Source organism: Phocoena sinus, chromosome 21 (assembly GCF_008692025.1).
Source record: "Phocoena sinus isolate mPhoSin1 chromosome 21, mPhoSin1.pri, whole genome shotgun sequence".
Taxonomy (NCBI): Eukaryota; Metazoa; Chordata; class Mammalia; order Artiodactyla; family Phocoenidae; genus Phocoena; species Phocoena sinus.
Window position 1 is genome coordinate 8,016,856 of NC_045783.1, and position 12,188 is coordinate 8,029,043.

Here is a 12,188-nt window from a genome sequence, read left to right on the forward strand (position 1 = left end):
TTTTTCCTGATCTTAGAGGAAATGCTTTCAGTTTTTCACCATTAGGAATGATGTTGGCTGTGGGTTTGTCATATATTGCCTTTATTATGTTGAGGTGGGTTCCCTCTATGCCCACTTTCTGGAGAGTTTTTATCATAAATGAGTGTTGAATTTTGTCAAAAGCTTTTGCTGCATCTATTGAGATGATCATATGGTGTTTCTCCTTCAATTTGTTAATACGGTATATCACATTGATTGATTTGCGTATATTGAAGAATCCTTGCATCCCGGGGATAAATCCAACTTGATCCTGGTGTATGATCCTTTTAATGTGTTGTTGGATTCTGCTTGCTAGTATTTTGTTGAGGATTTTTGCATCTGTATTCGTCAGTGATATTGGTCTGTAATTTTCTATTTTTGCAGTATCTTTGTCTTGTTTTGGTATCAGGGTGATGGTGGCCTCATAGAATGAGTTTTGGAGTGTTCCTTCCTCCTCAGTTTTTTAGAAGAGTTTGAGAAGGATGGCTGTTAAGTTTTCTCTAAATGTTTGATAGAATTCACCTGTTAAGCCATCTGGTCCTGGACCTTTGTTGGAAGATTTTTAATCACAGTTTCAATTTCATTACTTGTGATTGGTCTGTTCATATTTTCTATTTCTTCCTGGTTCAGTCTGGGAAGGTTATACCTTTGTAAGAATTTGTCCATTTCTTCCAGGTTGTCCATTTTATTGGCATAGAGCTGCTTGTAGAAGTCTCTTAGGATGCTTTGTATTTCTGCGGTGTCTGTGGTAACTTCTCCTTTTTCATTTCTAATTTTATTGATTTGAGTCCTCTCCCTCTTTTTCTTGATGAGTCTGGCTAATGGGTTATCAATTTTGTTTATCTTCTCGAAGAACCAGCTTTTAGGTTTATTGATCTTTGCTATTGTTTTCTTTGTTTCTATTTCATTTATTTCTGCTCTGATCTTTATGATTTCTTTCCTTCTGCTAACTTTGGGTTTTGTTTGTTCTTCTTTCTCTAGTTCCTTTAGGTGTAACGTTACATTGTTTTATTGAGATTTTTCTTGTTTTATTGAGATTTTTCTTGTTTCTTGAGGTAGGTTTGTATAGCTATAAACTTCCCTCTTAGAACTGCTTTTGCTACATCCTACTGGTTTGGGATCATCGTGTTTTCATTGTCATTTGTCTCTAGGTATTTTTTGATTTCCTCTTTAATCTCTTTGATCCTCTTTGATTTCCTCTTTGATCTCTTGGTTATGTAGTAATGTATTATTTAGCCTCCATGTGTTTGTGTCTTTTATGTTTTTTCCCCTGTAATTTCTCATCTCATAGTGTTGTGGTCAGAAAGGATGCTTGATATGATTTCAATTTTCTTAAATTTACTGCGGCTTGATTTGTGACCCATGATGTGATCTATCCTGGAGAATGTTCTGTGTGCACTTGAGAAGAAAGTGTAATCTGCTCTTTTTGGATGGAATGTCCTATAAACATCAATTAAATCTATCTGGCCTATTGTGTCATTTAAAGCTTCTGTTTCCTTATTATCTTCGTTTTGGATGATCTGTCCATTGGTCTAAATGAGGTGTTAAAGTCCCCCACTATTATTGTGTTACTGTCGATTTCCTCTTTTATAGCTGTTAGCAGTTGCCTTATGTATTGAGGTGCTCCTATGTTGGGTGCATATATATTTATAATTGTTATATCTTCTTGGATTGATCCCTTGATCATGATGTAGTGTCCTTCCTTGTCTCTTGTAACATTCTTTATTTTAAAGTCTATTTTATCTGATATGAGTATTGCTACTACAGCTTTCTTTTGATTTCCATTTGCATGGAATATCTTTTTCCATCCCCTCACTTTCAGTCTGTATGTGTCCCTGGGTCTGAAGTGGGTCTCTTGTAGATAGCACATATATGGGTCTTGTTTTTGTATCCATTCAGCGAGCCTGTATCTTTTGGTTGGAGCATTTAATCCATTCACGTTTAAGGTAATTATCGATATGTATGTTCCTATTACCATTTTCTTAATTGTTTTGGGTTTGTTATTGTAGGTCTTTTCCTTCTCTTGTGTTTCCTGCCTAGAGAAGTTCCTTTAGCATTTGTTGTAAAGCTGGTTTGGTGGTGCTGAATTCTCTTAGCTTTTGCTTGTCTGTAAACCTTTGATTTCTCCATCGAATCTGAATGAGATCCTTGCTGGGTAGAGTAATCTTGGTTGTGGTTTCTTCCCTTTCATCACTTTAAATATGTCCTGCCACTCCCATCTGGCTTGTAGAGTTTCTGCTGAGAAATCAGCTGTTAACCTTATGGGAGTTCCCTTGTATGTTATTTGTCATTTTTCTCTTGCTGCTTTCAGTAGGTCTTCTTTGTCTTTAATTTTTGCCAGTTTGATTACTATGTGTCTCGGTGTGTTTCTCCTTGGGTTTATCCTGTATGGGACTCTCTGCGCTTCCTGGACTTGGGTGGCTATTTCCTTTCCCGTGTTAGGGAAGTTTTCAACTATAATGTCTTCACATATTTTCTCGGGTCCTTTCTCTCTCTCTTCTCCTTCTGGGACCCCTATAATGCAAATGTTATTGTGATTAATGTTGTCCCAGAGGCCTCTTAGGCTGTCTTCATTTCTTCTCATTCTTTTTCCTTTATTCTGTTCTGCAGCAGTGAATTCCACCATTCTGTCTTCCAGGTCACTTATCTGTTCTTCTGCCTCACTTATTCTGCTATTGATTCCTTCTAGTGTAGTTTTCATTTCAGTTATTGTATTGTTCATCTCTGTTTGTTTGTTCCTTAATTCTTCTAGGTCTTTGTTAAACATTTCTTGCATCTTCTCGATCTTTGCCTCCATTCTTTTTCCGAGGTGCTGGATCATCTTCGTTGTCATTTTCTGAATTCTTTTTCTGAAAGGTTGCCTATCTCCACTTCATTTAGTTGTTTTCCTGGGGTTTTATCTTGTTCCTTCATCTGGTACATAGTCCTCTGCCTTTTCATCTTGTCTGTCTTTCTGTGAATGTGGTTTTTGTTCCACAGGCTGCAGGATTGTAGCTCTTCCTGCTTCTGCTGTCTGCCCTCTCTGAGTGCATTATTGACAAAGTCTGGGGTCTGCCAAGGTGGGTTGCTGCAGCGTCCCAGAGGTGGTGGTGGCAGTGATGTCATGGGCAGGCCACTCTGATTCCCATTCACTTACCATATCACATTTCACATTTTAACACCTTCCCTCTGACCTAGCACAATCTGGGTGACGATCCTTATAATCAAATGGCCCAGAGTCAGCAAATACAAACTTACATTAGGATGCGCAAACAAGGGTTCATGCTCAAACATTTTTTAAAAAGTCTTCCAACAAAATATAAATTTGTTTGAGAATTCTTTATGTGTATGTGTGTGTATATATATATATCCCTCCAAGCCTACTCGTGTATTTTTGTCCTCATCTGCAGTGCTCTTCATCCTTTAAGCCTATATGTGATTTTCATCTCTCCTTCGGGGTCACTCAAGACCTCGGCATATCAGAGAATCTTCAGTAGCAGCCCTGGGGGCAACAAGTTGTCATGGAAGAAACCTGGACCTTATCCTTGAGTTCTATCCTGTTTCTCATAGTTACTTCTGTGACCCAGGACATGCTAATTCATCTTTCAGAACCTGTGTGTCTGTGTGATCACATACTTGGCAAATAGTAGGCGCCTCTCTCTTCTAACTGGGCGCAAAGGGGACTTGCCTCATACCCGTGTGCCCTGCATGTGTCAGAAGCTCCACATAAGTTATGTTACTGCTATTTCTGTTAATATTGCCAGCGGTCTCCTCCTGTTTGGGGTCTGACTGCAGCACTGCTCCACATTTAAAAGCGGTTACACAAGAATTGACTGTTTTGCAGTCATCCCAAGGACGATAACTATTGCTTTTTAAAGAAGCTTTTCCAAAGGAAAGATTTTGTATCTACAGTTTCAGGAAATATTTTAGACGATCTTATTTCAATCAATAAGAAAGAAAGGACAACCCTTCAGGGAAGAGACTATCAAGCTATATTTAAACTCAAAGGCAAAGCTAAAAAGAATGGAGAGGAAGGGTGATAACATTGCATTTTTTTTCCAAATTCCAATTTAGTATTTTCTGTATATGGTCTCAGTTACACCTCACAGCAGTCTTATGAGTTAAAAAATCGATACTCTTTTAGGTACTGGGCAATTGGAGCATTTGGGTAAATACACAAGGCCACACAGCTAGGGAATGGGAGAATTAAGACATTACCTTGGGTTTGTGAGAATCCATGTTTTCCCCACACCAAGAATTTCTCCACACACAGAGTGTGACAAGAGCAGACTGACAGATGGCCAGATAGGAGAAACAGGGCTTGCAAGGTAACCAACTATGGCAGTCTGATCCCACCTTGACCTTGGGATGCCCTCCAGGGCGTGTTTCTTTGCCTTTACTCTTGTACTTTGCCCAATGTACTGTTCTCTGAGGGATCGTGCTTTCTCAATAAAAGGTCACATTGTCAGTACATTACAGGAGTTGATGGTCACAACTCAAAACTCCTAGGAGTATCTTCAACTCATAGGGTGTCTGGAACATCGAAAGCCCTCCAAGACCCAAAGGACAAGAATCTATTCATGATATTTCAGACATACTGATGGGGAAAAGAGATCTGGAGACTTGAGATGTATGATATATAGGTGATCCCATAATTTGCCCATCATTAAGTTTAGTTGAGAGAGAAACAGGCAAGGAAGGGAGGAAAGAATCCATTGGTAGTTGGAGAAAACAAGATGCACAGATTTCTGAGCTGTCTGTCTCTCCTACCTGAGAAGTCCACGCAGCCCTTCCTGTCTCCCCAGCCCCCGATCCTCTACACACCAGACTGAGATCCCTCTGCTGAATTAGACTGTTCACAACGTCTTTGATGGGGAAGAGGAAGAAGACCACGCAAAGGTCATGTGTATTCTGGCACCTTTACCCTCATCCTAGGACCCTTTCTTTAACACGTGAAATCTGGCAGAATCAAGAGGGGATGGTAAACCAACACCATGTCTACCATCACAGTGATAGAATGACAAGCCACCAGCGTCCAAATGCCCATCTCAGGTGGAATTATGTCTCTTCTCCATGTGGTTTACAACGGAGACAAGGAAATCAGTTGTATGTTTTCTCAGTGTAAGGAAATTATCAAGTGGGATCAAGGGAGCACCAGTAAGATGGAATGGCTGCCACACGTGGATGATGTCACCACCTCCTCTGTTATCTGAATCTAAGACAACTGTGGGCTAAAGGATGACTTCTGGTTTTGTGATCACTGTGCAGTTCACTGACTTTCTATGAAGAAAATATAAAAAAATAAGAATAGTTTCAGTTTACAGATTGTAATAGGGAAGAACCTTTTGTATTCTATTACAAGTTAATCACTAAAGGGATGTTGCCTGTAAGCTTAAGTTATCCATACTGGCCCGTCTCTGGGAACCCTGCTTTCCAGGTTATGAGCGTTTAGCTAAAATACCTTTGTTTAGCTCCCAGGAAACATCCTGACCAGGCCCACCTGTGGATGACTGCAGGGAAGAAGAAATGAACACATCCCCTCCAGAGGTTGACGGGAACCAGGAAGTGCTGACTTTACTCCTGCCCCTTTTAGTATAAAAGGAACCTGAAATCAACTCAGGCAAGATGGTTCTTTGGGACGCGAGTCCACCATCTTCTCCGTCTGCCGGCTTTGTGGATAAAGTCGCCATTCCTGGCCCCAGCAACTCCTCTCTCGATTATTGGCCTGTGTGCAGCAAGCAGTATGAGCTTGGACTCTCTAACGAGATGAGGACAAATGCAATGATTTATGTCAAAAGTCGCTGTAGAAATGGTGTGTGTCTGCGTGTGTGAGGTGGTGGGGGGTGTGTATGGCAGGGATGTTTATTTATTGTGTCCAGAACAACTCACTGAACCTAAACAGAGACATATAAACACAGGTCACCTTAGAGTCAACTGAAGAACAGGAAAGTACTGAATGTGAGGAATATAAGAAAGGAAAGAACCAGAGAACTTTAGAAGTAGCATAATACACATTAGCCCGGACTCTGTGTTTTGCAGGTAAGAAAGCAGTCTCGGAAGTGAAGTGGCTCCTCCAAAAGCATCAAGCTTGAGACACTTTTGACCTTAGCTTGTCCATAAAGTTAGTTCCATTGGAGAATGGTTACCACTGGAAGTCCTGAGAAAAAGCCATGGATCGATCTCATGTTCTTGTGGTCACTGAAGCTAGATAAGCATTTCTTTGTGTTTTTATAATATTTAGCCTGGAGGTACATTTGAGTCTCTCTTCATGGATCTAATGCCTCAGTATTAGATGGAAGCTGATGGCTATTAAAAGCATCTCTGACCCAGGTTTGCTCTAGTGCAAGAGGGAATCACTGTCAATGAACATTCATAACGTCACTTCACCTGGTTCCGGACCAAGTTTTCCCGGCTTGCTGGTGTTGTACAAGCCTTGGGAAAGAGCCAGGTGTGAGGCAGGCAGCCTTTCGAGTGGATCTTAAAAGTCATAGTCTATAAAACCTGGGGCTTCCCCCACATGGAACCCTGCTGGGTTCACCTTGCGACAACCTGGGAGAGGTTGACTGAATGTGTTTCTTTTTTCCTACCAAAATCCAGTTTGCCACTCCTAAAATATGGATCCGAACAGACGGGGAAGCCTGTCTCTAGCTGGATGTCTTCTCTCCCCCTTCAGAGACTGAAGGGATAGAAAAGGAAATCATATTTTTGAGAATTTGTTATACATCAGCCACTGTGCCTATATTGTTGCTTTTTCTAAGTCTATTGGGTAAATAGCATTTTCCATATTTTCAGATGAGCAAACTTATACGTAAATTAGGGTTTTTTAGGAAAAAAGTTCCCTTGCTCAGAGAGCGGCAGATACAGGATTCAAAGCCAGTCCTTTTGACCCAAAGTCAACCCCCGTACCAGCGGTTCTCTAAGAATGTTCTTGGCATGCATGCATCATCTAGAAACTTGGTGGGAAGGTAAATTCTTGGGCCCCATCCCAGACAGGCTGAATCACAAGCTCTGGGCTTGGGGGTCAGCATTGTGCACCCCAGCAAGCCTTCCATGTCAGCAGTCTGCACCCCTTTCACTTAGCTGCCCATTTGTGAAAGGAGACACTGGCCAATTTTCTCCTTCCCAGCGCGGTTCCCCTCCAGACTCAGATTTATTTGACGCTTGTTAATTTCCTGCATCCTGCTGCTTCTCCTCTGCCTTCAAAGAAGTCATTAACGGAAGGGGGCGTACTCCCTGTGCGTGCGCTCCCCACATGTGTGCGCTCCCCGCGTGTGTGCGCGCTCCCCGCGTGTGTGCTCTCCCCGCGTGTGTGCGCGCTCCCCACGTGTGTGCGCTCCCCGTGTGTGTGCGCGCGCGCACGCACACACAGTTAAAGGTGTTACTTTATTAGAAAAACAGGGAAAAGTGTTCAGCTTATTTATTTTATTTATTTATTTAATGTTCCAAATGTGATGGGTTTCTTTTATTTTACTCTAATTCAAAACGAAAGATTCCACTACTGCACAGAAACCAATATGTTACAAGGTCATGAAAAAGTGTTTTGGGACATGCAGGATGTGATGGACAACTGGAGGGTCGGGTCGGGTCGTCTCCTTTGTAACATGACACTACACCTTCGCTGAGCAACACATTGAAAATAACACTGCGGAACCGAACTGAAATGTGGCACGAACATGACAACTTCCGGGCATGCCTTCAAGCACACCTCCCTTAGGCTGGACTCAATATCTAGGCTTCAGTGTGGGGAGGATTAGAATTCTTTGGAAGAAGAAAAAGTTCACACCTTTGAAATTTCACAGAAGAATTTTAAGGCCAAAACATAGTGGGTTCATTTCTCTTCACCTCCAGGGACAAAGCTGATGATTTATTCAAAACCACATTAAGCTTCTAGCTCATATCCCAGCCCAACCTTGTGCCCTCCTGCACTGAAGTTCTTTCCGTAGATGAGCGCTGACAGGGTCAGTTTCACTCCTGGTCGAAAGGTCTGAGTGTAACCCAGTCCAATCAGGCTGGCATTATTCACTTTAGCAGATAGAGAAGTTCTACAGTCCAGCTTGTACTTAGCAGAGATGCCGAAATGGGTGGTGTTCCTGCCAGCCATCCACGCGAGGTTTATTGATGTTTTGGTCTTCTTGTTCACCTTCTGGTAGATCGCCCCTCCAGATTCAGTGCTATCGCTCACGTGAGTGGGCAGCTGGAAGTCTGCAGGCTTGTAACCCAGGGCGAAATGATTCTGTGACAGTTTGGATTTGGCTGTGTCAAAACTCGTCTGATAGCCAGCAAACCATGGCCAACACAGCCCAGCCGTAGATGGTTGGTCCAGAAAAATCTGTCAGCAAAGGATATGGATTTGGTATGGTTAAAATAGATCTGAGAACCAAGTTACGTTGTGGAGTTGAATTTTCTACTTCTGGTCAGGCTTACAGTGATACAGGGAAAGCATCAGGCAACCTAGAGACCAAATACAAGATTCGTAACTATGGACTGACCTTCACCCAAAAGTGGGACACGGACAATACTCTTGGGACAGAAATCTCTTTGGAGAATAAGTTGGCTGAAGGGTTGAAACTGACTCTTGATACCATGTTTGTACTGAACACAGGAAAGAAGAGTGGGAAATTAAAGGCCTCCTATAAACGGCATTGTTTCAGTCTTGGCAGTAATGTTGATATAGATTTTTCTGGACCAACCAGCTTATTTATTTTAAGCCAGTCCATGAGAATAGTTTTAAGAGTCAAAATTTACATGAATAAATAGTTGCAAAGAGTCACAGAATCTTCTTGTTTTAATGCAAATGGTCTGTCTTGGAGAGTGTCCCCATCATGCCTGTATTCTGTTGTTACCGGGTGGAGTGCTCTCTAGATGCCTGGCTCTGTTCCTTTATAAATTAACCACAGGTGTACCAGGAGTATGGAGACCAGTGTAGGGAAGAAGCCTGGAGTCTGGGTGTGTAAGCTCCTCAGTGTGGGGAGGGGCAGCAGGAAGGGTTTTTAAATGTTGATGAGCAAAACAGTGACAAAGTTGATGGTAGCCATGGCTCACGGGCCCAGCCACTCCGCAGCATGTGGGATCTTCCCAGACCGCGGCACGAACCCGCGTCCCCTGCACCGGCAGGTGGACTCTCAACCACTGCGCCACCAGGGAAGCCCTGACCTCTGCTCTTATTCCTTGCCCTCGTCCCTCCCATCCCTCTTGCTCTCCGAAGACAGGCATTCCATCTAGGGAAACCTGAATTGTATGGTCCTCATTCTTACCCCTCCATGAAGAAAAGAATTTCCCCAGTGCCCTAGTCACCATCAGTTTTGGTACATGACATTAAATAAGTCAAAAGATGTCCCGTTTAGCAATCACTGCAATGTACTGCCTTCTCTGATATTTCCATCCGTGTGCCGCGTTTCTAGCTAATTAGCATTCTCATGTGTGCAAAGTTTTTCATTTCTAATTTTATCTCAAGTACCCTGTTCATATAGTCTGTCCCCTCCTCAGACACATTCACTTACAATAAAACCACTCTCCCTCATCGGTTACAGCAGTTCTCACATGTTTATGTTGTCAACTTTCCAAGTCTTACTGTAGTTGTTACTTGAGGTTGGGGGTGTCTTTTTCTTTCCCAGTATGTCAGACCCTCCTTGCCTTTGATTCCACTACTCAACTCTCATCCCTGGGTGCCAATTATATTTCTCATGCTGCTCAGCCAGACTCCTGAGGCTATGGACAGCAGTATGCCTAGGATGGAAAATGGAGGAAAAAATTAATTAATTAAAAAAACCCAGTGCCCAAGTTCAGTGTTCCAGGCACCGCAGGCCAACGCAGAGAAGCGGTCACAGAGCTGCCTGGTATGAATTCCCTACAGTAACTTACTTCCTCTAATCCTATTTGGTTTATACTGCTCTAAATATCTGGCATTAGAGTTGTGATACAAATCAAGGCTTTCACAGTCACTTAAAAATCAAAAGGGGAAAAAGCCTCTAGGAACCTAATAATAGGCTTCATCTACAGGCTGATTACATGACGGGTGCAAGAGTGTTCTGGAGGGGCATTCAAAACCCAAGTAGGGAACCTCAGATGAGATAAGAGAGATAAGCCCAAGGGGACCATGGATTTCTCTGCAAAACCCTAACAAGAAAAGCTTGACACTAGGTGGCAGCAGTGCCCCATGATTGCCTCCCACATTAAACCGGCTTTGAGATCAGAGGGTGTGGGGGGGGATATCATAATATTAACACACAGATACAACCATATTACAAAATCAGCCCATCTTATTTGACAGCAATCTCCCAGCCTCTTCATACTTAGCATCAGAAATTTGGCATGAATCATTGTAACTCTGATATGTGATCTGGCCAAAGAAAATACCCCAAGTAGATCACAGCAGAAATGGGTAGCTACTGGTGTGGGCATCATTATTTCTCAAAGAATGGGAATCGGATAGATGCTCTGCACCCCAGAGAAAGGAGGTGGCACTAAAGACTTCAAGCAGAGCCCAAGGAAGGCGACCCTCAGCCTGTAGCCTGAGGCGGTCCCAGTTAGGTGTCGGGGTGTTCGGCTTCACAGGTGACATTCAGTGTTGCTGGTGAGGTTGCTAAAAAAGTCCAAGGCATCCATGAGTCCTATAGCCCAGGATGGTTAGATTTTGGAAACGTTTTTTAATGGCAGAAATCCTTCTTGGTGACACGAGTCACTAGGAAGAGCAGTGCAAAGACGAGACACCGTTTCTCAGGAAGTCAGCTCTTTAGTTCTCCAAAGAGATCAGTTGTTTTCCTGATGAGCAGCTCGAAACGAACGACTGGAGCACTTCATGGGTCTTAAAAAGTGTTTTTGTTCACTTGCTGAGTTACAGGTACCATCTGGGTTCTGATTTAAGATCCCAGAAGGGGCGACCCTCATTTCTACATGCCTAGTTCAACCTAAAGAATTTGGGTTCCACTGTGAATTCCCCAGTGATTGAGCCATTCTGTCTTCTGTTCTCCCCCGAGGGATGACTGGGGCAAAACAGGACTCAGCAAGTGGAAAACCCGGGTCATATCCGGGGCTGCAACTTTCTGAGAAGCAAATTTGCCCCTCCTCTTTAGATGCTCATCTGTCTATGAGGGAGGAGAGTTTTGATGGAGGGTCCAGTTTTTCCTGGTAGGCTGTAAGGAGGCCGAGCCTACCATGCTTCGGTGCTAAAATTTCAAGATTGTAGCCCTTCATTTCCTGGATTCCCCATTGCGTTTCTGTGTATCCCAGTGACCGCTGGGACAAGGGGAACCTAAGAAAAAGAAGGCAGGAGTCTAAAACATTATGAATTGGTCAACCTATTTAATCTTGCAGACGAACCGACAAAATGCAGGTGGAGTGGAGTTCATGACCCGTTGCCAACGGTGGGCCCGTCACTCCACCAAAATCACCCAGTGATGTGAGGGATGCAGCGTTTAGGACTGCTGGTGTTCTGGAATGCTTCTGGACACACAATATAATCCTCTCTTCCTAAGGTGTGGGGTTTCCCTGTTCTGGTTTCTCCAATCCTGTAATGGAATTATCTAACCCTTTTTGGTCAAAACGGTGAATCCTTCAAATGACCCTTTGTAGGAAGACCGGCATTCACCTTTGGTTTCTATTTTTCTATGAACCTTCCCCTAAAATGCCTTACCTTACACATGCGCCCCAGATTGCTCGGACACCTCCTCTAGGAGTTGGGTGAAATCTGGGCCATTCTATCAACCACCAGGTTCTCTCTCTGCTCCGTTTATCTTTTTGCAGATTCAGAAAAGAAGCTCTTTTCTCAAGTCCCTACCCGACCCATTCTGTTTTATATAGGGTTGCACCTGAAGGTGTGCCAGCGCGCCATCTCTCATCACCAGACCCCACTGTCAATTCTAGACACCCTACCTAATTTTGAATTTATTCTGAACGTAGGTTTGTGCGTGATTAACCCCAAGTCAGGACATCGGAAAAGCTTTGTAGCTCCTTGCCAGTCGTCATCTTGCCAAAAATGATCTCGAAATAAAGTAAATCGATGTTTATTTTCCTCCCTTGGAGTTAGAGCCTTGGTGGCTCTCTTTCCCACTGGGTTTCTTTCCCAAGTTACGACGCAGGGGGCTTCTCTCCGGGCAGGCACGAAGAGAGATGGGCAGACGGAGGCCAGCCCCTGCCCTCGCAGCCGCCCCCTCTGGGTCTCGGAGTCGCCCGGTGGCGTGGCATCTCGCGGG

At 43.4% G+C, this 12,188-nt stretch overlaps 1 protein-coding gene across 1 annotated transcript; it reads right to left on the minus strand.

Moving 5' to 3' along the window:
- Positions 1-7,876: 7,876 nt before the first annotated feature.
- Positions 7,877-11,827, minus strand: LOC116746894 (voltage-dependent anion-selective channel protein 3-like). Its single transcript, XM_032618659.1, is given in 4 exon segments — positions 7,877-8,285; positions 8,287-8,326; positions 11,151-11,248; positions 11,805-11,827. Coding segments are annotated over 4 exon segments (570 nt in total).
- Positions 11,828-12,188: the final 361 nt, after the last annotated feature.